The 25954-nt window shown below is 34.4% G+C and overlaps 1 protein-coding gene across 5 annotated transcripts in view; it reads left to right on the top strand.

Moving 5' to 3' along the window:
- LOC123557944 (uncharacterized) overlaps window positions 1-22485 on the top strand; it is a 47541-nt gene extending 25056 nt beyond the window's left edge. For all 5 annotated transcript variants that reach the window (XM_045349772.2, XM_045349767.2, XM_045349769.2 and 2 more), the window contains 10 exons: window positions 5195-5242; window positions 6441-6479; window positions 7364-7411; window positions 7622-7642; window positions 9326-9349; window positions 13266-13292; window positions 16157-16183; window positions 16717-16765; window positions 18339-20633; window positions 20799-22485. In XM_045349772.2, the coding sequence (XP_045205707.2) occupies window positions 5195-5242; window positions 6441-6479; window positions 7364-7411; window positions 7622-7642; window positions 9326-9349; window positions 13266-13292; window positions 16157-16183; window positions 16717-16765; window positions 18339-20608 (2553 nt within the window). In that variant the 3' untranslated portion in view covers window positions 20609-20633; window positions 20799-22485. The remainder of the gene's footprint in view (window positions 1-5194; window positions 5243-6440; window positions 6480-7363; window positions 7412-7621; window positions 7643-9325; window positions 9350-13265; window positions 13293-16156; window positions 16184-16716; window positions 16766-18338; window positions 20634-20798) is intronic.
- The last annotated feature ends 3469 nt before the right edge of the window (window positions 22486-25954 follow it).

The following is a 25954-nucleotide window of genomic DNA, read 5'->3' as shown; positions in this document are numbered from 1 at the left end:
GTGTGTGTGTGTCGAATCGTCTTGTAAAGACCTTTCCAATGCTACCTTACTTGACCAGGTTCGAGTCTAGGAACGCGCAGAAAATGTGAATTTTACGCGTGATTGATTTCACTTCCGGTTTGAGTGCACCAACTTATAGTACTAGTCAAGACCTTCGGTTAGATACCCAACATGCCTAGGTTATCTTAAATAATAAAGGCATGAAGCCGGGTGTTTCCGGATGAATGATTCTGGTTTAAACCTCAATATCTGGAAAACGGATAGAGATAGACCCCAAATTGTACATATTTTCTGAACCTACTCGAAAAGATCTTTCTAACGGTACCGGTCCCGAGTCTGTACGATGACTTTGAAATTTTAATGACTTCATTTCCGGTTGGCACCTAGTTTATAGTAAAGTGCACCCTATAGGCTTTTCAAAAATGTCAGATACCCAAAATGTAAAAATGGACCCTAAAACGTCTTATTTTGATGATTTTACAACCTTCTTAAAAAGCCCTTTACTGGTTCTAACACTCTGGATGGTCATTAAAAATGTTGGCAATTGTTTAAGAAAAATGTTCTTTAACATCATATCATTGATGGTATGAAAGAGGCTCTTCGGTCCATATGCGACCCAGACCTGATGTCACCTCCCTTCCCGTACTCAATACACGGATTAACTTGGACAGATCAATAGGCCTTTGTTAATGCATCCGTCCATAAATCAACATAAGCCAGACATTGTGGCGACTTTAAAGGGATTAAATTTGACAGTTGAATAGGCTATTGTTAACGCATCCGCTCTTAAATAAATACACGCCAGACGTTGTGGCGACTTTAAAGGGATTAAATTTGACATGTTTACTTTTTATTGTCCGTCTATCCGGCCTTAAATCAACACACGCGAGACATTCTGACCATGATCACGTTTGATGCACTCATGACCTTATCTAAATAAAGCTTATGAAGTCATTATGAAAAATAGGTCCGAGCATGCGCATTTAGGAATAATACGCTTATGATTGCAGTCATTTTGTCAGTGGACGCCAAGGAGGAAACATCGTAAGCAAAAATGTAATACTTTATTTTCAGTTAACGTTATTTCTAACGTAGCTATCTTAAATAAAGCTTAATGGTTTTAGTTTAAATGGAATAAATATTTTCATTAATAAGTTCTTTGTTTGCCATACAATGTATATTACGTTATAGATAAATCTATATAATTATTAATTAAACATTATTAATATATAGTTTTTGTTTTCATGTTATCTCCCCGTCTAGGGCTGAGTACCTGACCCTCAATGTGCGCGAACACGCCCTAGATAGGTATATAAGTCAGCTCTATATACTTCCGGGAGATATAAATAGCAGAGTGAGGTCATTCTTAAAATAGAAAGATGATGTCATTCTAAAAATAAAATTCAAAATGGCCGCCGCGCATGACGTCATTCTCACGCATGCGCAGTCGTGAGGCCAAAGAGACGCCTATACTACTATCACGTATGATAAACTTTACCGCAGAGGGCATTTTTAAATGATGCCCATCCCGCCGAGGAGTCAAAATATAGGATATCGTTTACAACAGAGGGAAATTTGGTGTAAAAACGTCTATTTTTGGCAGTTTGTTTTGCTTTTGAGACCTGGGAGATCACGGAATTATTTGCAGCATGCATTGTTTATACTTTGTTTAATAATGGGCGATTTTCAATGGCGAACACCGCCGTAACACGGTGTTAATCAGTCTAGATTGAACTTCTATCTATCTCCGACGTTGTTTTGCTACTATAAGTTCTCATTTTGTTAACTCATTTTTGTTTCAATTTCTTTTATCATGAAATAAACAGAAATAATGATATTGTAAGTCCTGCTGGTATCGGTACTTGCGTTCTTGCTGGATTCAGTGTTGAATTTACGGTTTATATTAAATGATAAATCGTTTTGCAATCAGTCTAGATTGTATTTATATATATATATCCTACGTTGCATACAATCTGATACTGTACATGTATAGTGTTGTTTTGCCACTGAAAGTAATCGTTTTGTAAAATCATTCTTGTTTCTTTTTTACCATAATATACAGACATTTTCTGCCAGCAATGAAATCCTAAGTCCTGGTACTTGCGTTCTTGATAGATTCAGTGTTGAAATATCAAATTGTTTTGCATTATCAAGCTTTCATACTAAGAGGCTACTGTGTTCTACATAAAACATCAGTTAGGCTAGAAAACTTAAATATAATAGTTTGTTGTCAGTGGCATAAGTCAAGTGATCGGTTCTAAATAAAGCTGATATTTATTAATCGTTTACAGAAATGTTCTAAACAATTTATCTTGTATTCAATTTCAGACCCAAAGATGAAATACATGTGTTATTACTGTAACAATGATTTTGAAGTTAACACTGGAGTGATTGACCATTTAGTTAATTGTCATGTCAAGAGAGATATGTCAAAATGCAATGGAAATAACTAAACCACCTGTTATTACCAAGTTAATATCTGAAATGACGATTTCATTCTGATCGATCTCTCTCGACAACTTTAAAAATGTATTTTGATATTTTGCCCGGTAACTTCGATAAATGCTCGCACGCTGGTCGCTAGAAATAAGTATTTCACCTTCGTTTGGAATCACGTCAGTATATGTTTTTGTCCTATATCCAGCATTCCAATAATAATATATAATAGATGCAAAACGATTAAATATCTAATATTAACCGTAACTTCAACACTGAATCCTGCAAGGACCCAACTACCAGGACTTAAGATATCATTATTTCTGTATATTTCATCATAAAAGAAACTGAAACAAAAATGAATTTACAAAATGAAATTTACAGCAGCAGAACCAATCTATCCATGTAGCAGATAGTATGCAACGTTGGAGAAAGATAGAAGTTCAATCTAGACTGATTAACACTGTGTTACAGCGGTGTTCGCCATTGAAAATCGCCCATTATTAAACATAAGTATAAACGAAGCATACTGCAAATGATTCCATGACCTCCCAAGTCTTAAAAGCGAAACAAACAGCCAAAATAGACGTTTTTACACCAAATTTCCCTCTGCCGTAAACGGTATCCTATATTTTGACTCCTCGGCGGGATGGGCATCATTTAAAAATGCCCTCTGCGGCAAAGTTTATCATGCGTGACTATACCCGGGTCCCTTTGGACGGTCAGAACGTCGGTGTAGACGTACGTACAGACTTGAAACTTTCCAGGATTATCCCCAGATGATTGATCGTTTGACTGTGAGGTAAATCCGATCAAAATATTTTGTAAACACTTCGAATGGGGCCGTTAAATATGATTTTCGCATCAATTTTAATAAATGTCCAATTTTAGCAGCTGAATTCTTCTTTATTTCGCAAAGTTGATCACCAGGATTAATTATATAATATGTTAAGGCATTTACACGTATGCTTGCACCAGAATATTTTCATGGAAAGTCGAAATGAAAAAATACAGCTCAAAAGACTAACACCACTACTCATCGTTATTGATTTCTGACCTCTGTGGCAGCCGCACCCCTCGGCGTGGTGGACATCAGGTAATAGGGTGTGTACTTGTCATATTATTGTTCGTGAAACACCCTCGAATGAATAATAGACTGTCATAAAACGTAAACGACCATTGGACCAGAGCCTGTAGGTGTGACCAATCGATGGACTCCTTACACCCTGCCGCTTGGATACATTCTGCTTCCCGGCTTCTTGTAATAGACACGACTACATTTGAAGAGGCAAAATAACCAGCTCCATGCCAAAAATAAAAAGAATACTTTACAGCTTGAAATATTATTCCTCGATGGACTCGAACCTTTTTAAAATATTGATTTCTCTTAAATGATTAAATCCAATATTGAAAGCTTTTATAATTATATTTGATGCTCATGAAGTTTAGAATATAAAAACAAAACATTCGTTAATCTTTTGTTATCATGTCGTGTAATTTCATACTATGCATTGGAGGTAAACAAACACCACTTGGTATTAGCTTCATATATAGATAAACAGTTGGTTTTTCTGTTTGTTAAATTAAATTCAAAATGTATTCAAAGCGCTCGTTCATATTTTTTGTCTCCCGCCTTTTTCGAAGAAAAAAAATGGGGACATAAAAATAGGCTGCGCCGTCCTTCCTTCCTTCCGTCCGTCAAACTTAGTGTCCGGACAATAACTCTGCCATCCATTTTGAAATAACTTGGTATAAATGTTCATCATAATAAGACAACCTGTCATGCGCAAGACCCAGGTCCCTAGCTCCAAGGTCAAGGTTAACAGGGTCCGTTTCGTGTCCGGTCCATAACTCTGCCATTCATCAAGGTATTTTGAAATTACTTTTCACAAATGTTCCATATAATGAGTTAAGTTGTGCAAGATCAATATCAAGCTCACATTTGGAGAACATTTTTGGTATTTTTGTCTGATCTGTAAGTTTGGTGTATACTAGTATTCCAATAACTTGGCACAAATATTCACCATGATTACAAGAAACTGTGTCATGTGCAAAGATCAAGCACACGGGAACCCAAGGTAACTTTCTTTTTTGGTTTGTAAATGAAATTACCCTTTTTTATATGAAAAAGTACAATACATGCGTTTTTATATCAGTTGTCCCATGAATTTGAAAATGAAATTATGTTTTAAGTAAAATGATTGGTACTGATATATAAAAAAGTTATTAAGAATTGTAGACTTGTAGAATGCAAACCCAGGCACAAGTTATAAATTAAAGGTATACTAAAATATAGGTATATGCAAAACATTAGTTGGGTATGTAGTGCAGCTCTGCATTGACCAACAATAGAAATTATATTTTTTTCTGGTGTGTAATTTATACACAAGTTTTTTTAGTACCACATAAATGTCATGCATTTCATTTGTTTATTTAAATTACCTTCCTTTGATATGATAAATATTTCATTATATTTCTTTTTCTTTTTCCTAACCAATTTAAAAACAAAATCAAATTAAATCTGTAAAGTACAGATATTAAGCATTTGAAAGCATTCATCTATTGTAGATTTCCAGACATTTCCAAACTTCATAATGTCCTCATGAAATATATCATATATAGGCATGAGTTATACACATTGTTAGTATGTTGCCCTATTACTTAGAAGATGTTGTACTGGCATGCAATATGTTTTGTGAAAAATGTCCATAGGCGGGGGATGTTGGTGACTCTGTTACAAATTCTTCTTTTATTTTAGATTGCGGAAAGACTCTTGTTTGAAGACACATGGACCGAAAAAGACATAGTATGTATCTATTTCCTCAGAAATTTGATGATAGTGTCCTCAAAATTGAATAGTACAGCCAATTTAATATCATGCTTATTTACATCATGTATAATGAAGAATTCAGTTGCCTGGCAGATATGATATGACATACTATAATCACGGAGTCTCCAGTTTGAAATGTACTAACGCATTGCAAGAACATATTTCTCACCTAAAACCACGCGCATTTAGGTTAACGGTACTTTGCATGTTGAAAAAGTGGTTATATCTTTTATCGTAGAGACACTCTACATAGTTTATGCTTTCGTCAACTTTACAGAACAAATTTGGACAAACTTCTGAAACTGATGAACTTCCGGTCTAGATGACACGGCTGTGTGCACATGTTACCGAAATGTAAACAAGGAAAAACATATTGTGAAATATTCACTCATTAAATAAACTCTAAAAGATAATGCATTTCTATATCATCCAGTCAGAATAATTTTGTTATCAAGACCGGAACTTCATTAGGGAAGTTCATTCAAATATTTTCTGTAACGTTGATGAAAATATAAATCATACGGAATGTCTCTGTCATAAGAAATATTCAGGCAATGTGACTGGTGCACGATGGAGGATAAATTACCACTTGGTAAATGTGCATAGTGCCCATATACCGAACTGCGCGCTGTTGGTGAGAAATGCACGAGTGATATTGGTTAGTATAGTTGCCTTTTTAAAAGTATATCTAGATGTAGGGTATAGCATATATAGTTTCTTTTTCTTTTTGGTCTGGTGCCAGTTGTCTAACTGTAAAGAGCTAACTACCAAACATAAGGTGGTGTGTCACAGATAAGTTTGTTCGCAATCTCTTTTTAGGAAACGTTTTATAATTGTTCTAATTGCAATGACAAGGAGTCTTACGACCTTTGTAAGTAAAGTCAGGTATGATATACCTGGTCGTAGAAATGTCTTTAGAACACTGTTCATTTTCAAATATGAATTATGGAATTTTATGGGGTACATTCCCATTTCAAAGAAGGAACTTTACAATACTAAACTAGAAAGCATCCATCTTAGCTTAACTTTGTATGTATAATATCATTATACGTTATACATAAAGAGATGTAAATCCAAATTTTCGTTTTATTTTGTTCAAGACTTCGTAATAGCTTCTTAGTTTGAGACAGTCATAGACACAGATGATATTATGTTTGTTTTGTTTCTTTTTTAGAGTAAAGCTAAAATACTGATATCCGACCGCAAATGTCTGGTACGTATATCTAACTGTTGGTAATGGCTAGTTTTGATAAATGTATAACAACAGAAACGTTTTTGTTCCGTGATGGCATGTTTTTATCCTCATATCTAGGGTTTTAGAAAGATGAAGGATAATTTACCTATTGTCTACCATCCATCCTTTGTCCACCGGTTATCGTTCTCAAACGACATTTCTTCTACACCAATGGCCAGAATACAGATACAGCAAGAATAGCCTCGTTTCAAGAAGGCAGGCCCTGACAGCGTATCCACAGATGTAAAGACAGACGACATCTACACAAAACATACAGACGAGGTCAACAAATCCAAAGAAAAACCAAAAACAAAATACGGATACAGTGGGCACTTGCCTTGGATTGGTCAATGGCAAAATACCACTGGGAGTTTACAATAGCTAACTGCGCCCAATCCCGCACTCGTAATCCTCACCATGTTCCAAACCTACAGTGTTTATGAAAGTTATTCGCGTCAATTGATACTTTTAGCTTTAGAAACCATGATGTTTCCCATCCAACAACTACCAAACGTGCTAAGAAAGATAAGAGAGTTCTGCCTTATTTTAAAAGAATGGACGTACTTTCACATTAACTTTATACATTTACCGATCATTTTGTATTTACCATGTATAAATTATGTCGAGCTGTTGTATCCAGAGAATTTATCTTCATATACATGTTAGAGAATACAGTTAGGAAATCGTTTGTAATATATTCTCCAGTTTCATTTTTGTTAAATATGGATACGCTTCAAGTTAATTTTTGTTGTTTGCGTAAGTGTACAGCTTAATTAGGACCTGATTTATGTGATATAAAAGTAAATTTTTAAAATGTCGGAAATAAATGTTGGAGTGATATCGAATAACTTTGTTTATTTCAGCCAGTTATGCGAGAAATATTGCAGGACCGGCTGAGATTAGAATTGATAGTATGTATCATTTTGTTCATACCTTCCTTTTCTGTCAGCATTCTATATTTAGTTTGTTGTAATGAATAGTGCAGTTTTCCTCTGATTTTATATGCAGTATAATAAGTATTAGTCTGATTCTATTTATAAATGCCCGTGAAATCAAACATGTTCTTAGATGTTTATCACGAACCACCATATTTAATAAATATTTCTTGTGTCTTTTTTCAGCTTAGGCCACCAGTGACTAAGGTATGTTACAATTTGTCGTTCTACTAACTTGCCAAGTCTTTTTCAAAACTATGTCACTGTTACGCAGTTTAAACACATTGAATCTAATTATTATGCGAAGGTGATTCAATAAATTCAATCACTAAATGGGTTTCCACATGGAGGTTTCATTTATTTGATAACGGATTTTTACACAACATACATGTAAATTATCGAATAAATGCAATGACAATATTTTTGAATCATGCACACTGATATAAAATTAGCTATAATTCAATGCTGTATTAAAACCTTATCAGGACTTACTTCAAAGCCCGGATTTCTGTGCGTATCCATGGTAGTTCTGTAGGGACGTTAAGAACATGTTTTCATTGGGTTATAAAAATTCAAGGGATTCAACGTCGGAAACCACCCAGACGGATTTGTTTTTGGCTGTAGCTACAGAGAAAAACATTGTTGCCTTTAGGGGTATGGTCAAATAAGATGGTCGATAAAACTATTTCCCAAATGCATTTCAGAAGGGACAATCCTTTATATTCTGTTTGATCGTTTAAAATTGAAGAAAGTTTGTGCTAGGTTGGTCCCCCCGCCCCCTATGTTAACACCAGACCGAATGTCCAAGCGTTTAGACACCGACAGAATAAAAACTCTGAAAAATGAAAACAATCGTAGTCGTAAGAAAATTTCTAAGTGCTCACTTGGATCGAAGCTTGAGTTTGTTATTTTGAGCACCAGAGACAAATAACTAACAATAACTAAGTAAAATTCAGGCATGGCCAATCATTGCATAAGGAATGAACAAGTACCAAGAAGGTTTTGTTTGCTATTTATTTTTTATTTTAGTGGGTCCGTTGCAAAAATTCCTTGCAAAGGGGAAACCCCATCACAAGCATGCTCTAAAAACGAAGTAAATACAGCTTTCAAAAATCTATCCAAATACACGACCAAGTAAAGGTTTTAAAGGCAAAATGTCCCTGCATGACAATGCATCAATCCGCAAAAGTCAGACTGTGCAGAAGTATTTTTCAGGTTCAGCTCCCACCTTTTTTTCTAATTTTCTTGCTAAAGAAAGTGCTAGCACATAAACACTATGTAACCAGAAGAGCTTTTTGTTCTGAAACCTTTCAGGTCTCAACAGTAAATCAAGCGGAGACTTTAGAATTTATGTCATGGATAGTAAAACTTCAAAATAGCGTTTCTATGTACGGAGAATACCTTGAAGGGACGACAAGAAAATTGTCTTCATCTCACGAAGACCTGTGGCAGAAATTGTCGATTTACCCGCGTATCAACTTTTTTTTAAATGTATTGTTCAATATAACAGAAATTTGATGACTGCATATTTTATAGTTGTAGTAAAAGCTTTCAATACAATTTAATAAACAAAACGTTTGTGGACAAAGATGCCTACGGACTTATGTCTCGTTTGTGTTTCACGGAGTGTACTGATTGATATATTGCCAATCACGGTCACCTTCTTTTGCCCTTTTTAATGGTCATGCTTTCCAATTTCTGACCATCCAGAAAGTCAGATCCTTTATACATTATAATGGATTATAACTTGTACCCAGTCATCAAAATATAGACTGTTAATCTGTTTCCACCTGGTCTTGAACTGACCGCCATGTAATTATCTTTCATAGATCGAAATGAAAATATTTTAATTAAAGTATTATCTATGTATTTACTTATGTATTATTTCAGGAAAGGGCGGCTAGAAGCAGTTCTGTAAGTATATCACTTTGATAATTTGAGTTTTATACCAAGCTGGTACCGTTTAAGTATTTTTCTGTGGGAACATTATTTCTGCTATGTTTGCGAATTGCCACTGTAGAACAGACATTAATTCCGCAGCACACAATTCAATGTTCACAACACAAAACATCCAAATAAGTACAAACAATAGTATATTTTAACGGTATCGAAAATGCAGAGACGAATATATGGTTACATTTTAAACATATGTAACAATTTACTGCCGTTTACTGGAAGTCTAAAAGGTAAGGGATGTTTTGTTCTCCTTTTTTATTAGCTCAGCTGTCACATAGTGACAAGGTGAGCTTTTGTGATCGCCCTTCGTCCGTCGTCCGTCGCCAGTCCGTGCATGCGTGCGTCCGTCCGTCCGTTAACAATTTCTTGTCTGCAGGATAGTGGTTTCATTTTATGATTTTATTTTAACCAAACTTGCACACAACTTGTATCACTATAAGATCTCGGTTCCTTTCTTGAACCGGCCAGATCCCATAATGGGTTGCAGAGTTATGGCCACTGAAAGGGCCAAAATTAGCTATTTTGACATTGTCTGCACAATAGCAGCTTCATTTATTAATTGATTTTAAACAAACTTGCACACAATTTGTATAACAATTAGATCTCAGTTCTTTTCTTGAACTGGCTAGATTCCATTATGGGTTCCAGAGTGATGGCCCCTGAAAGGGCCAGAATTAGCTATTTTGACCTTGCACAATAGTGGTTTTATTTATGATTTGAATTTAATCAAACTTGCACAAAACTTGTGTCACTATAAGATCTCGGTTCCTTTATTGAACAGGATCCCATTATGGGTTGCAGAGTTATGGCCCCTGAAAGGGTCAAAATTTGCTATTTTGACCTTGTCTGCACAATAGCAACTTCATTTATGAGTTGATTTTAATTAAACTTGCACATAACTTGTATCCCTACAAGATAGTGGTTCCTTTTTTGGACCAGCCAGATCTCATCATGGGTCCTGTAGTTATCGCCCCTGATAGGGGTTGGGGCTTGTTTTCCCTATATAGCTATATAGAAAACTTTGAAATTCTTCTTCTCTAAAGCTACTGGTCCGTTTTCAAAATAATTTTACACAAATGATCCTTCTACCAAATTCCTTGAGATAATTTTGATTCCTCAAAAAACATTGCGGCCCACAGGAGACGCTCATTATCCCTACATGGCCATATAGAAAACTTTAAAATTAATTTTTCTTGTATGAAACTACTGGCCTGATTTGAGAATAATTTTATTCAAAGTTACTTTAAGAAAATTTCAACTATATTTTCTCATAATTCTTTTGATTGATCTTTATTATAATCTGTGACCTTGAAGACGCCCTTAAGTGCAATGAAAACAGGAGAGCAATATAGGGCCATCATGGCCCTCTTGTTAAGTTACAAGTCAAAAAGACATTTATTTCATTTCAAAATCTAAATAGCGGTATCCATTTAACTGTAACACAATGTATGGCGATTCTACAAACATGTACCATTATTGTTAATAAAATGGTTTGCTGTTACTAAAGTGTTACAACACATGAGTGAATTGATATTTAAACCGCATTCGTAGAACTCTAACCGTCATAAATCATATAAACTGAAATGCTAGTACACAGAACGTTTTCATCACTTACCGAATTCCTGGACATGACAGGATCATTTAATTGTACTATTACGTTAGAATTCCGCTTAAGCATGAGGAGTGTAGCACACTTTATTTTTCCTTTCACGGACAGACGCGATCATACCGAGTCTGCTATCTTATATATTTTATTTCTCTTGTTTGTGTTTTATGCATTCAGGGAGGGGACCTTCTCATAGATTTTACTCTAACAAGTTCAGCAGTCTGTAAGTCTGTAAAATGTACATGTATCCCTTGTATCCCTGTAGTTGGCTTAAGTGTTGTCATATATTCTTGTCCTCTGTGATCATGGAATCCATCCATTTGTACTACATAAGTATAATATAATTCAGCTTAAGCTGGTACTAGATGCTTTGAGTCTGTTGCACATTTCATTACTAGTACCTCTCGTGAACAGACCCTGTCAAACAGTGTCTGTTATAATTTTGCCCGACTGCTTTCTATGCTTTCATGGAAGTGTGGCTTTCCCTAAAGCTGTCAAAAAATCAACCTTGTTTGCTTCACTATCTCTAACACCCTCACCCATTTCTTGTACTTCAAAGCACTTTATTTTTGTCAATAAGTAAGAATATATAAACTATACAAACTATAAGTAAGCACTGATTTTCTGTTGCCATCATTTTTGTTATGCGTGTATAACTTCAAGTATATGAAACAGCAAGTGATAACTGATAACGGATTATAAAGATAGTACTAACATAAAACTTAATGGTTGTCGAATATTGATATTCAATGCAAATATTTTCATGATATTTTCGCTACGATTCTCTTTTGAGGTCATTTTCTCAATGTGAGAATAATTTCATACAAGTATACGCAACAGCGAATAATAACTGACAACAGATTGTAAAACTGAGTACTAACTAGAACGTCAGTTCCGAATTCCAGGACATGACAGGATCATTTAATTGTACTACTATATTCAGTGCAAATATGTTCATACTTCCACTACAATTTTCCATTGACGTCGTTTTCTTAATGCGTGTATAATTTTATATAAGGATATGGAACAACAAATGATAACTGATAACGAATTATATAAGTATTCTGACTTGATATATGTGTTAAGCACGTTTCCTAGAATTTGTCTGTAACGGAAAATTTTATTTTTATTTTTTTCCACATATCTACTTCAATACATACCCTATCAATTTCAATGATCACCAGTATAATGACACCGTGTCCGTTTTTAAGGTATAGACATAATAAATGCAAATTCAATTTGAAATTGATGTTCAAATATGAGAACGAACAACTGACGCAGACAGCAAATTGAATTTCTTAATTTTTGTCTTCTGTACATATAGTATTACATAACCGATACAAATAATTATGTTAATTTCAACATTTACATGATTTTCAAAAAAATTATTTTCGAGAAATTCGTCGTTTTATATACTAAAATGTAACAAAAATGTACATTTTTTAATCATAACCTTTCAGCGGACACAATTTCTTTTCATTTTTACTGTATAAATAGCTTACATCAAAACAGAACGAAAACATAAAAATCACGAGCAACCATGCTTTTGTGAGTTATTTAGTTAAAGCACTTGCATTTAGACATTTTTTTAAACAAAAATAACTCGTTTCTGGACATCAATTTTATCCCTTTGCTTATTTCTGATAGCCTTTATTGTTAGATAGACACATTATTAACAATATAGTTATAGAATATCACTTTAACATGCATGCATCTTACATAAACCGTATACTGCATTTTCATTACTTTCCTGTCTTTTTACCTGCAAACGGGTTTTTCATTACATTCGCCCTTCCATTAGATGAAAAAGTCCGATTAAAGCAATCGTCCTACTCGAATTGCGCAAAAATAGGAAAAGTAGGATATATTTACTTCGGATTTCTTTCGATTTAACCACGGAATCACATTTCCGACCGAATTACTAGCAATATTCTTAATAACTCGAAAATCACCTATGTTAGCCATAGCGCTTATAGTGCTTCACTAATATAACACACTAAAGTGTATCATTACATCAAGTGAACTTACAAAATTTTGAAATTGTTCTTTTACGAAACTTTTTGTAAAGTTATAAAATCAATGTTTATAGCCCTTATATACAGGACGTACACATTTAGTATACATGGGTATTGAAAGCTTTTGTACTAGATTTTCAGCATACAGGCACAACGAATATGTTATTTGAAAATAAATACGTTTAACTTGTTTATATTTTGTCTTACACTGTCGAGGACAATCTAAATTAATCTTAACAGTTTTCAATTTCAGGACCAGTCGCTTATAGATAAGGTTCGGGTAAGTACAATGCTTCTTATTCATTTATTTTTTCAAGGTAATTGATTTATATCCTGACAGAGTCAGCCTAAGTTCATTTTAAAACAAATTTTCTGCTCCCTGCACTTGCAATACATGTAGTATCAGTAGCATTATCTCCTCCCATCAGACTGCTTGTAGCTTGAATTAGGTCCAGAAAGTCCTGATACTTGTTTTACATAAAAGTAATTATTGTTGAAAAAGTAGTTGAACTTTATCGAGAATTAACACAAGGCAATACATACTGGTGTATATAGGGTAGCCATAAGCATAGTTACCTATTACGTCCAAAGGCCTGGACATTTTCATGATATTCACAGGTATAATTTATTTAATTCGTAATTTTAAAAGCGGGGAGATAAACTTTCCAAATATATAGAACTGTACTACCATTCAAAACTTTTCGAGGTAGCATGCCCCCGCACCCCCTTATTTGTCCCCGAACATCCATTTTTTTGTAGCTCAATTATCCTTTAAGGTATTAGGCCTATAATAGAGTATCTCCTTTTTGAAGAGTATTCAATTTCTACCACAAACCTACTTTGACTGCAATTTTCAGAGGGGGCGTAGGTTCAAGCCCCACTGGGACCAAAATTTTTTTTCCTTATTTTTTCTTTTTTTCTAGTAAGTTTTTACTTCTTTCAAGACTTGTTATTGATTTATTGTACAAAAACGGAAAATATTCATTTGATAAGCGATTTCTTGCTGTTCAAAGTGAATTTACCTCTGAAATAGAAGGGGTAGAGTTAGATATCTTTAAAACTACTGAGTTACGTGCGGTAAAAGTTCTTTATTTTGCCTTCATTCTTTAGATTACATATTGTGGAAGAAATGTAGGTCGATTTTAATTCTGCCCCACAGTTTGTTTTGAATGAAGTGAGCAAAATTCAAAACAGACCGGCAGAATTCGACCTTAATTTTTCAATGTTGGAAATAGAATTCTGTCTCATTAAATCTGTTTACTTGAGGCACCCTAGAAAAAAATGATACTGACACTTTTTTTTTTAGTTTTATAATTGTTTACCAATAGTTTGATGATTCTTTCATAAAAAATAATGGTATAATGAATTCTCTGCAAACGTTTTGGATAAAGGCCGCCACTTTGAAATTTGTCTCTACTTGAGCTTGAGGAAATACCATAATTTACACACAATTTATAAAAAACGGCACGGTAAAAGTTTTTAAAAATTTGCAACAAAGTGCGAAGCACGGTCAAGTGTAAGAATATACCAAGCAAATGCCATTTTTTAAACATTACTATTAGGGGCCGAATACCTTAAGTATTTTAATGACATATTTGAAAATATTTCCCTTTAGGAATATATTATAGTAGTCAAAATAAGGAACTATAATTTGGGTCAAATTGCTTCTTATTTGCAAATTTATTCAAAGAGATTTGCATTTGAGCTATATTATCTACTAGAGAAACTTTTTCAATAAAGAATGTAAACATATTTTTATCGTGCTTATTTGTTTTTGAATAACGTATTTTGAAAAACAAGAGGTTATTTTATGTTTCATTTGAAAAATAATTCTGTCCTTCAGGTACTGAAAAAAATCTGACAGTTATATAAAGCAAAAAAAAAAAAAAAAAAAAAAAAAATGCGCAAAGAAAAATCCCAGCCCCTCTCCCGCTACAAGTTCAGGTTAAATAAATAAATTTTGTGACCTCAGTGTCGTCCTTTTTTTAAACCTTCATAATTAAATCAAACTTTAAACGGTGACAAATCTGGTACTTTAGCTGAAGAAATAGTTCATGAGCCATACATGGTAAGAAGGATATTCATTTATTTCAAAATCGACACAGCTTTGTTTGAAATTCTATATAAAGATTTACCTACCTGAGAACAATTCTGCATTCTGTCACGTAACATTAATGAAAACCGGTTTGTCATAAGATGAACAGTAAACAGTACCTGAAATTTAAAGTTTTATCTGATAAAATTACTTATCAAAAGATACATTACATTTTACTATTTTAGTTTTTGAGGCAAAGAAACGCAAACCTCAATGAGTTTATTTTTGTTTGCATTTCACTGCTGTTGCATTGTATTAATAACACTTTTTAACTCGACAATCCAAAGAATAGGTAAAGCTATTTGACTCATTAGCGCTGGCGTCCCGATTTGTTCAATTTTTTTGGTATGTAAGCCGGTGACTAAGAAACCGAACTTGACTTCAACTTTACACACTTATTCAATGTGATTAAGTGACCTGTACTGCACAGGTTTTATAATTCTGTTTTGCTTTTTTTACAAAATTATGTCCCTTTTCAACTTGTCAAGTTTTTGTATGTAAGCTGGAATCTCAGTTTCCAATAACGGAAATGGATTGAAACTTTACATACTTGTTCACTGTCATGATCTAACATGCTATGCACAGATTCCATAACTATACTTGACAGTTTTACAAACTTATGCTCCTTTTTCGACCTGGCAGTTTTTGGGTTAGTTTTTGTATGTAAGCTGGTATCTCAGTACCCATTTATGGGAATAGATTGAAACTTCACACGCTTGTCTACTGTCATGAGCTGATATGCATTGTATAGGTTCAGTAACTCTGTTTTGCCTTTTCTTACAAAACTATGCCCCTTTTCCGACCTTTATTTCATTCAACTGACAAAGCCGTTGAATAGTCATGCGTTGTTGTCCTCCGACAGCTCTTGTTAATTCTGCTTACCGCTTAGAATCTGAGTTAAAACAATAACGTAACATAATAGCGTTAATGGGGGAAACTGAATAAAATCAAATGAAATAACGAAATGAAATAATTAAATTGTTCGCGCATTGGCGTTGATGCCTGAACTAAAAATGTAGATGAAAGTGCACTTGATTTCTGTTTTTCAGGAAGCTAAGAAAAGACAGCGACAAAAAGTATGTATTTACTTCACACTTTTCTGTTAATCATGTAAAGTCAATTCATTCGGAGAGAAAGAACTTATTCTGTTCTTATCCATGATTTTATATGTTTGTTTACTGTAAGTCTTCATAAAAATAGGTTATTATATACACCTAATAGAAACAGTTTTGTAAAGGACATTATTGATAATTTTTTAAATAATCTTACCGTACCATCAAAATTAAAACTTCTTTTACGTCTATATTTTGTATGATTAAATGATTTGAATTATCAAAACTCGTTACTGTATTTATGTATATAGTAAACAACTTATTACACGGACTACTTCTTACAGTGTTGGATACCGTGTTCCTAGCATTCATAAGAAGTATAATGTTAATGCCAGAGATGGAGAAAAGCATTATGCCGTCCTTAAATTGTCATCGTTAAATTAGAGAAAGTTGTATGTGCACCAGAAAAAAGTAAATTCGTTTAAATTAATTGACATTTACATTATTTCGACCTAATGTGATCGTTTAAGAATGTGTATGAATGTTTTTCTTTCCAGACATCGAACAAAAAGAATGTGGAATCAACTGGAACGAATAGTGACACAGGTATGATAATTATATCCACAACAAAAGCGTAGGCGCTATATCAAGTCACTTTGAATCACCTGTGATCATACTATAACTTTTCCAATGCCTAAAGGGACTGGCCTCCAGATCGTTCGACAAATTTTTTTAGATATCTGGAAATAAAAGCTATATTTCTTAAAGGGAATGCAATGTTGTTCTTATGTTAATTCCTTCTGCTAAAATTTCTTGAACCACTTTAAGAAGTGAAAGAATTTTCAAAATTTGCTTAAAATTAGAAGTGTACTGTATTTACTGTATTTACTTATTTCAATAGAACAGTTTGTAACTTTTCAAGCTATAATGAGATGAAATTAATATATTTGAAAGGTTATTTGTTAAATAAAGAATTCAGCAGTGTGTAAATGACGTCATAAACACACTAAAATGGCTGCCTCTATGATCAGCCATTTTCCTAAATTTTAAACTGCTGTATCTTTTTCAACAATTATCCGATTTCAAAAGTTCTTTCAGCGTTATGAAAGGCTTGAGAGAGGCTTTCATATACAATTAATTTATTTTCAGGGCTTCTTTGCCCTTTAAGAAGGCTTTAAAACTTAATTACTGACAAACTGTATGTTATGGAAACACATGAGAATTTTCTGTTTTTACTACTTTTTACGATGAAAATAGAAAAGCGTTTGTAACACTATACGTCAGGTAAACTGTCTGGATTATAAATATCTATATTTTTGTAGTCATAATTCACAAATTCCTCTATAGCGCTAGTGGTTACGACGACGAGAAATGTCTTTATTGCCGCGACGGTCAGACGCAGTCATCTTTTTTTCTTCATTTGGAATTTTAAAAATATTTTAGAAACAAAAACTCATATTCTAATGTTTATAATATGACCAAACTTTAAATTAAAAGAAAGATTTTTTTGCCAAATCTTGAGGTCAGTGCGTTTAAGAGAATTTAATTAAATTGATACTATGAAAGATTCCAAGATGAAATATAGACATCACAAGAACAATAAATTTATCTTGAATTAAAATGAAATTATCTCTTTACACTTGTTTTCAGAATGGTTCTAACTTATTTTAGCATCGATTTTAGATTTTATTCACAACTTGTGTTAACTTTGCTTGATGACGTCTTTTTTACTGTTGACAAGTACTCAGTAAGGGATTCTGAATTTACAAGTGATATACTTAACTTCAGACAACAAAAACGTATTTTCGCGTATTTTCCAATTTTGGGTTTTTCGTGCTTTAAACAATATTTAATTGTCCAGTCAACATTCGAATGTTATAAAATACTACAGTTTGATTCAGGATAATTACCTACTATGGGTTTTGTATGTCGAAAATCAATAAGTAGAGATTATTACATGAGATTATATTAGTCTATTGTTGCAAATTCAGATTCTTTTTTGGTCGGCCATTCTAAGTATAACATTATATCCTTCTCTAAGATGCGTAGAAAGCTATGGAATTGATCGTAAAAACTCACTGCTATATTTGCAAATTAACATTATAATTGTCAAACAACTTGTAATTTACTGTTGAGTAAGCTGTATGTTTCAATAAATGTCGTTTATTTTCTGTTTTAGTACCGAAAGAGACTGGCGATAATCCTTACAGAAGACTTCGATATATAAAAGCTTTGCAGGATGGAAAGGAAACTGATCGTTGTATTCGAATAAATGTTGTTGGGAATTTTGCACAGGGAAAAACAACCTTGGTTAGGAGACTAGTTGGAGAAAGTATAGATGGGGTTGAAGCTACAAATGGAATAGATGTTGATCGTTATCGATGTGAGCAATCTCAAGATGGAAATCTGATATGCATTAAATCTGACGAAAGCGATGTTTCAAATAAAATCCAACGACTGTATTCGACAGCAAGTTCATCAGATTTAACTGACACGGACAATTCTAATGATTTAGTTACTGATGATGCAATGCCTGTTCTTGAAAAAGAAAGTCAAAAATTGCCAACTTACTTTGAAGTTATAAATGAAGACGAACAGGAGTCGGTTATCTTTGACATATGGGACTTTAGTGGTCAGTATGTATTCTATGCAACACATACGATGTTTCATAGTAGAAAGGCGATATATCTTCTTGTCATGAATCTTTCTCTTGACATGGACTGCAGCCTTTTGGGTACCGAGTTCCCGGCAGAGACTGGTGATAGAAATGTGGAATACATCATCCAATTCTGGCTAAATTCCATTCATTCCTTTGTTGGAATGCAAAACGGTTATGATCCGCTGATTATACTTGTCGGAACACACAAAGACAAACTGCACGGAGACGAAAATGCTAAGCAACTTCTCGCAAAGAAATACTTCGAAGACGTAAGAAAACGCTTCGAAAACACAGATGTCATAAAACATATTCATTCAAAGGACTTTGTCGTTGATAACATGTCGTCCACGGATTGTGGTATCGAGTCTCTTCGGATGGAAATTGTTAAATTAGGGAAGGAAAAAGCCATAAATGTCAAAATACCGGCAAAATGGATACCTTTAGAAGACGCTTTGCAGAAGAGAAGAAATGAAAATATAATTTCACTAGAGGATTTAAAGAAAATTGACGCTGGAAACATTCTACCGCTTGGCGATGAGGAGCAAATCAAATTGCTTTTGCAGTACCACCATGCCAAAGGAACTTTGTTCTTCTTCGATGAATATCCAGTCTCGGACTACGTCGTTATCAATCCACAGTATCTTATCGATGCATTCAAATGTATCATAACATCTCAAAGGTTTTGCCGAAATGATCATCCTGAGGCTCGACCTTTATGGAGCTGCCTTGTGAAAGAAGCAAAACTTGAAAATGATTTTATCGACTTTCAGTGGAAGATGAACAAAGACAAAAACTTCATGGCAAATAGGGAAATATTACTGTTCTTTCTGAAGAAACAACACATTATATCAGAAGTCATGAGATTCGATGAGCAATGTCAGGTGACCGAAAGGTTAGGCTGGTACATCGTTCCAAGTTTACTGAAGAACCAAATAACACAAACGAAGATCAACGACATTCTTCGAGGAAAGAAACAGACAATTGTCCGGATTGCTCTGCTTTTCGATAACTCAGCAGTATTACCAACGATATGTCATCGTTTGTTTGCCGCAGCCCTTGGAAATTGGAGTATTGCTTCGTTCCACGACCAGTTTCTATTGTTTGAGGACTACGCAGTATTCAGGCTTGACATGTATGAAACCGGAATCATAATTTTGAATGTTAAAGAAAGAACCATAGAATTGCAAGTTTTAGGTCTTGGTTGCTCACCATCTATGGGAGATAATTTCAGGCGTTTTGCAGAAAAACTTGTTAATCATGAGTTTAGAAAACTAAACACCAGTGAACATGTGGAACCGTACCGTCTACACTACAGATGCAGTCACACAAGCCATGGAGTTGGTTGCAGTCAGCTCGCTGATCTGTCACTAATAGAAGGAAAACAAAGCGTTCCCTGTCCGGATTTGGAGAACCACAAAATAAGTGTGAATGATGCAAAACAGGAATGGTTCTTAGAGGGCAATATTAGTATTAATGAAATACCACAGGTGGTACCATCCGAGAAACAGCTTAGTAAAATCTCCAATTCTATCGGGGAAAACTGGGAAATTCTTGGCTTAGAATTGGGACTCAAAAAGGTTCAAATAGACCATTTGAATGAAGACAATCAGGATGCTATCATGAAAAAATTTGGCATGCTTTTAGAATGGCGAAAACAGAAGGCTGAAAGAGCGACGATAGATGTTCTGGTAAAGGCAATAAAAAGGGTTCCAACAGTCCGAATCGACTGGGATATCATTCGGAATTTTATTGACGAAATCGGACTGGAAGTTTTGTCAACATGTTTATGAGCCATGATAACAATATGTATTAAAGGTAATTTACAAGTTATTTTTATATGTAAATCATATGATATTAGATGATGTTTACTGTAAATAACAAAAGTTAAATGCTTTTGAATATAAATATTCATTTCTTACACAGAAGTAAAACAATAATCTTTTTAATAAAAGATATCTCATTAATTACTATGAATTTCAGGTTAAAGAGGCACGTGGTATGTACGGACCATCTGTGCAAGAATACTGGTAGATTGTATTCTTAATCGCATTTGCTGTAAGACCTGAGATTATTTTTATGCATCGGCGTAGATATTCAGTTCGAAAAAGGAGTAAACTACATACATTTGTAACATACTAGTAAGCTTAAAGTGGCACACATATAAACATAATCACAAACACATGTGCAAAGGACAACGGGAATAAAAATGATCACTGAAACTTGCTGTTACCTTTAAAAAAAATAGAACTTTTTTTGAAAGAAAATTTGAAAACTATTAAAACTATAATGTGTCCGAAAATTTTGCAAAATTTTTCTTGTGTAATATCGTGTTTCATGATTTTCATGTCGTAGTATGATATCTTTCGAGATTTAAAGTTATCTTTCTTTACAATTTATAACTTCACGTGTACATTTATAGTCTTTATTGTGTCTTTATTGTGTCTCCCACCACATGGGAGACATATTGATTTACTCCAATCTGTGTGAGTGTGTTTGTGTCTGTTTGTTTGACTGTCTGTCTGTCTGTCTGTCTGTCTGTCTGTGAGTGTGTCTTTCTGCATTTTTTCAGCGTTGCTTTCCCGGTTTTCCTTGTTGTTTTTTTATTTTCTATTTACCCATAATATCCACCCCTTTCTCTTCCCATACCCGTGTCTATATGTATAATTAATGTGTACTTGTTGTTGGATTTTGAAGCAATCCGTCTGCTATATCTTTAAACCAATTTTTTTTGTTGGATGCCTTCTTTGCGAGCATGACTCTCTTGTTGTCTTTGGTGTGCTCTTTGCTTCCGGGAAATTTATCCTAACGTCTTATTTTTTATAGGACATTTATAAACATTTATTCTATCATGATCCACAGTATCAAACACCCCGTATATGAATCTACAATTAAATAGTCTTGGCTGTTACATTTTACTCTACGATTGTAACACAGGAAATTCCACCTCTACTTCAGTTAAATGCCGTTTAAAAAATACATCAAATATTCTGAGACAAATAAATACTAACTGATATCCATTTGCATGTAAGAGTGAGAAAAGATTTTGCCTTCAACATCAGTGTCCTTTGTATGGCCGTAAATTTTACAACATCTGCAGTGCTGTTAATGCAGACACTAAAATATCAACTACTATGCCACTAATTAATACTTTGTAATCTATTTTCCAATCATGCATACTCAAGTTTTACTTAGTTAAACTTACATTTACTTAATACCTTTCCCAAAATGTCCTTGAGTGTATTTGTGCACTGGGGTGGTAAACTCTTTTAGAAACTGCATAGACTTTGTAAACTTTGAATGAAGTTTTTATATCTGCTGGAAAAAAATCACAATTATTACTACTGTATACTTTAACTAAAAGTACTAAATGTTATTTAATTTTTACAGCTTACGAATGAAGTATCATACTGTAATGTGCGAAATATTTACGTGATTAGAATCGAAATAATAAATATGTTCCAATAATACTATTATAGTTAATAAAACATAAGCAGTCGATAAGATCAAGCATGCTAAACACTTATGCATCTGAAATCCTGCTAATATTTTATTAACTGATAAAATACAGGAGCATATTTATTATTACTAAAGTATGCATTTCAGTTTTGCTTTGTTCAAGTAATTAGTCAATTAATGTATACGAATAATAAATTTTGATAGTGAGTGATATGCTTTTGAGATACTACTGTTAATTTTTAGCTTACCTGAGCACAAAGTGCCTATGGTGAGCTATTGTGTTCACGTTGTGTCTGTCGGTCTGTCGGTTCTCCTCCAAAACCGCTGAATAGAATTTAATGAAACTTGTTATGGATATTCCTTGGATAGTCCTCTATCAAAGTTGTTCAAACGGTTCCGCCTGGTTGCACATGGGAGCCGCAGAGCTAAAAATAGAAAAATCTTCAAACGATATCTCCTTAACCGATGTTCCGATTTTGAATTAATTTCACAAAAAAAAGCCGCCAGGGGGCGTGGTCACTTTTCCTTATATGTATATAGTGGAAACTTTACAAATCTTCTTGTGTGGAACTATTAGTCCGATTTTAAAATAATTTCATACAAATTGTCCTTGTGTGACCTTCTACAGATATTTTTCAAATTTTTCTGATTCGCCAAAAATCATGGCCACCAGAGGGCGTGGCCACTTTTCATCAACGATTTCTTTAAACAACATCTCCTCCAAAACAACTGAATAGATGTTGATGAAACTTTACACAAATTATCTCCGGGTAGCTCTCTTTCAAACTTGTTCAATGGTTCCAGTTCATTGAACATATGGGTCTTTTTCTTTGAATCAACAATGGCTAGAGTCATGATATTTGGCTGTGATATCAGAGTTGTACTGTCTATCGTAATTGTTCAAATAATTACCCTAGTTTCAAAAATGTGTGTGGCATGTATATAATATAGGCAAACATAGAAGAAACCTAAAACTGTACTTGTACCAGTGCATTTTACAAACACACTTGAAGCCTTGTACACAGGTGAGCTTGTTAAATATGTTTCAGCATTAAAACAATTGCCAAAATCCTATTTTCCTCAGGTTTTGATTTTCTGTAGCTAGGGGTAATGTACATGTATTTTATTCATTTTATCTATGTATAATTGTTACAGTAAGCTTGTCCCGTTACATACATTTTGTTTTTCATGTTTACATATGAATTGAATAAAAATGCTAAAATTGAATATTGCTATATAGTGTAATACTACCAATTAGCAATAATCTAATAATATAATATAACCAGTATTATTTTTTTGTGCGTTGACATCTGCAGCGGCCCAAGGACTAGGCGATGATTTCTTTTTACTTTTGTATTTGTTGCTTTTCAGAACGAGGCTGTTATGCAAACATAATTATTGTACATATCGAATAAAACAGTATGACAGCTAACTCAGACAAGTACAACTTTATCACATGTTTGATGTCGCCGGAGTGAAATAAAGTTAATACATAAATTTGGCAATACGCTAGAGTGATAAAGCTTTGACGTTTACGCCGGGGTGCCACGTACTTCCTACCTTTAATTATTTTTTAATCGAATTGTCGAATTGTCTTGGTGTAAAATAGGTAATACGAAAAGCTAACATAAGAAAAAAAAAATCGCATGTGTGCCTTTCCACATTTAATTTACTGAACTCATTACATAAAATTAATAAATACTTTGAAGAGGCTCGCATTTTATTATTTTATTCAATAATAATTTAATATATTCAATATAGATTGACACTAATAAAATATTTTAATTTGTTTTTGTTTTTGTTGGGTTTTACGTCGCACAGACACAATTATAGGTCATATGGCGACTTTCCCGTTTTGATGGTGGAGGTAGACCCCAAGTGCCCCTCCGTGCATTATTTCATCACGGGCGGGCACCTGGGTAGAACCACTGACCTTCGGTTAACCAGCTGGATAGCTTCCTCACATAAAGAATTCAACGCCCTTGGTGAGGCTCGAACCCACTTCGGTGAGGGGGAAGTGATTCGATGTCAGCTGCCTACGAGACCCTGTATAAGATTTTAAGAACATATAACATTTAAGAACATATATTTAAAACAAGATTGAAAGCAGAAATATATCGTGTTATAATGTTGCAATATTTTCTGAATTCAGTGGATCGTACATTAATATTATGACATGAAAGTCATAGTCTCAAAGTGTATATATGTAAGTGACGCGATACGTATTGCAAGAAATATTTTACTTACGCTTAAATACATCCGGTATAGTCGTGTGGGTATGGGTTAATTGCGTAATCTGGAGACATCCGCAGAAGTACTAGTATTCATTCAGCGTTGCGCATGGAACCTTAAATGATACACTAGCGTGTAATTCCATGAAAAACGGCGTATGGTCCCAAGTTAAAAGAATGGTTTTACCCTAAAAGAAAAAAACAGTAGGCAGAACCAAACAAACTGGAATTTAGAAAGGGAATCTAAGGTTATGGAGCCTGCATATCACAGAAACTTCCAAAATACATTAATTAAAAAGCAGGCACCATATCTAATGGGTTCTCATACAATACCCAAAGCTTTGAAAGCGGGAGTATTGGAACCACCCATGCCAAAATATTCAAGCTGAGAAACTAAACAGTATTAATAACACGACATAAAAGTCGTGTTGAACGATCTGAGGAGATCGTAAAAAGGCACATTTGTTTGTATCATTAACCGGGTCATATTGTTTATACTCCCAGTGGTGTGTTCGCCACTAACCGTTCCAAGGCTTCTTTATTTTATGACTCAAAATAAATGACTCAAAACAAACGTGTAACACTAAATTATTTATTTAATTATAGAGATAGGTTTGATCTATGTTCACATTATACAATACTCTATGTACAAGAATGGAATGTTGAGGTCACTCAGATAAACTGACGAGGTGTCCCGCAGAATTGTTCGAAATTCCGTCGACCGGAAGGACACCGGACGCTTCCAAGATAAATATAAATTAATGTGGCAGTATAACATACCTGCCTGACGGCTTCATAATACATTCAGCTTTATACCTTTAAGCAAAGGAACGTAACGTTGATATCGATGCAAAACTTAGATGCTAGGCATATCATAACAGATGCGAAGCCTATGGTTTCCACAACCAAAGCTAGGTACATATTATCTCGGAACTTGGACAATACTACGGCGTTACGTTAGGGCCAGCGTCTGCCCCCTGTGAACGCGAAGTGCGAAGGTTCAACAGTACGATGGCGAAGTGCAACAGTACAATGGTGATAACACGACAGTACGATGGCGAAGCCTGACAGTGCGATGATGACAGTCCGCTGTACATTCGCGCTTCAGCATCGTACTGCCAAGCTTCACAATCGTACTGTCGCGCTTTACCATCGTACTGTTACCATCTTACTGTCAAGCGTGATGGTACGATGTTGACAGGCCTTCGCACTGTCGCGGTTCGCCATCGTAATGTCGCGCTTCACAATCGTAGTGCTACCGTCGTACCGTCGCGCTTCACCATCGTACTGTCGCGCTTTGCCATCACACTGTCACGCTTCACCATCGTACTGTCGCGCTTCACCATCGAAGTGTCACCATCGTACTTTTGCGATTCACCATCAAAATGTCGCGTTTCACCATCGTACTGTCGCGCTTAACCATCATACTGTCGCGCTTCACCATCGTCG

This window comes from Mercenaria mercenaria, chromosome 5 (assembly GCF_021730395.1).
Source record: "Mercenaria mercenaria strain notata chromosome 5, MADL_Memer_1, whole genome shotgun sequence".
In the NCBI taxonomy this organism is placed as follows: domain Eukaryota; kingdom Metazoa; phylum Mollusca; class Bivalvia; order Venerida; family Veneridae; genus Mercenaria; species Mercenaria mercenaria.
The sequence above is the reverse complement of the archived record's forward strand: the minus strand, read 5'-3'. Positions and strand labels throughout refer to the sequence as shown.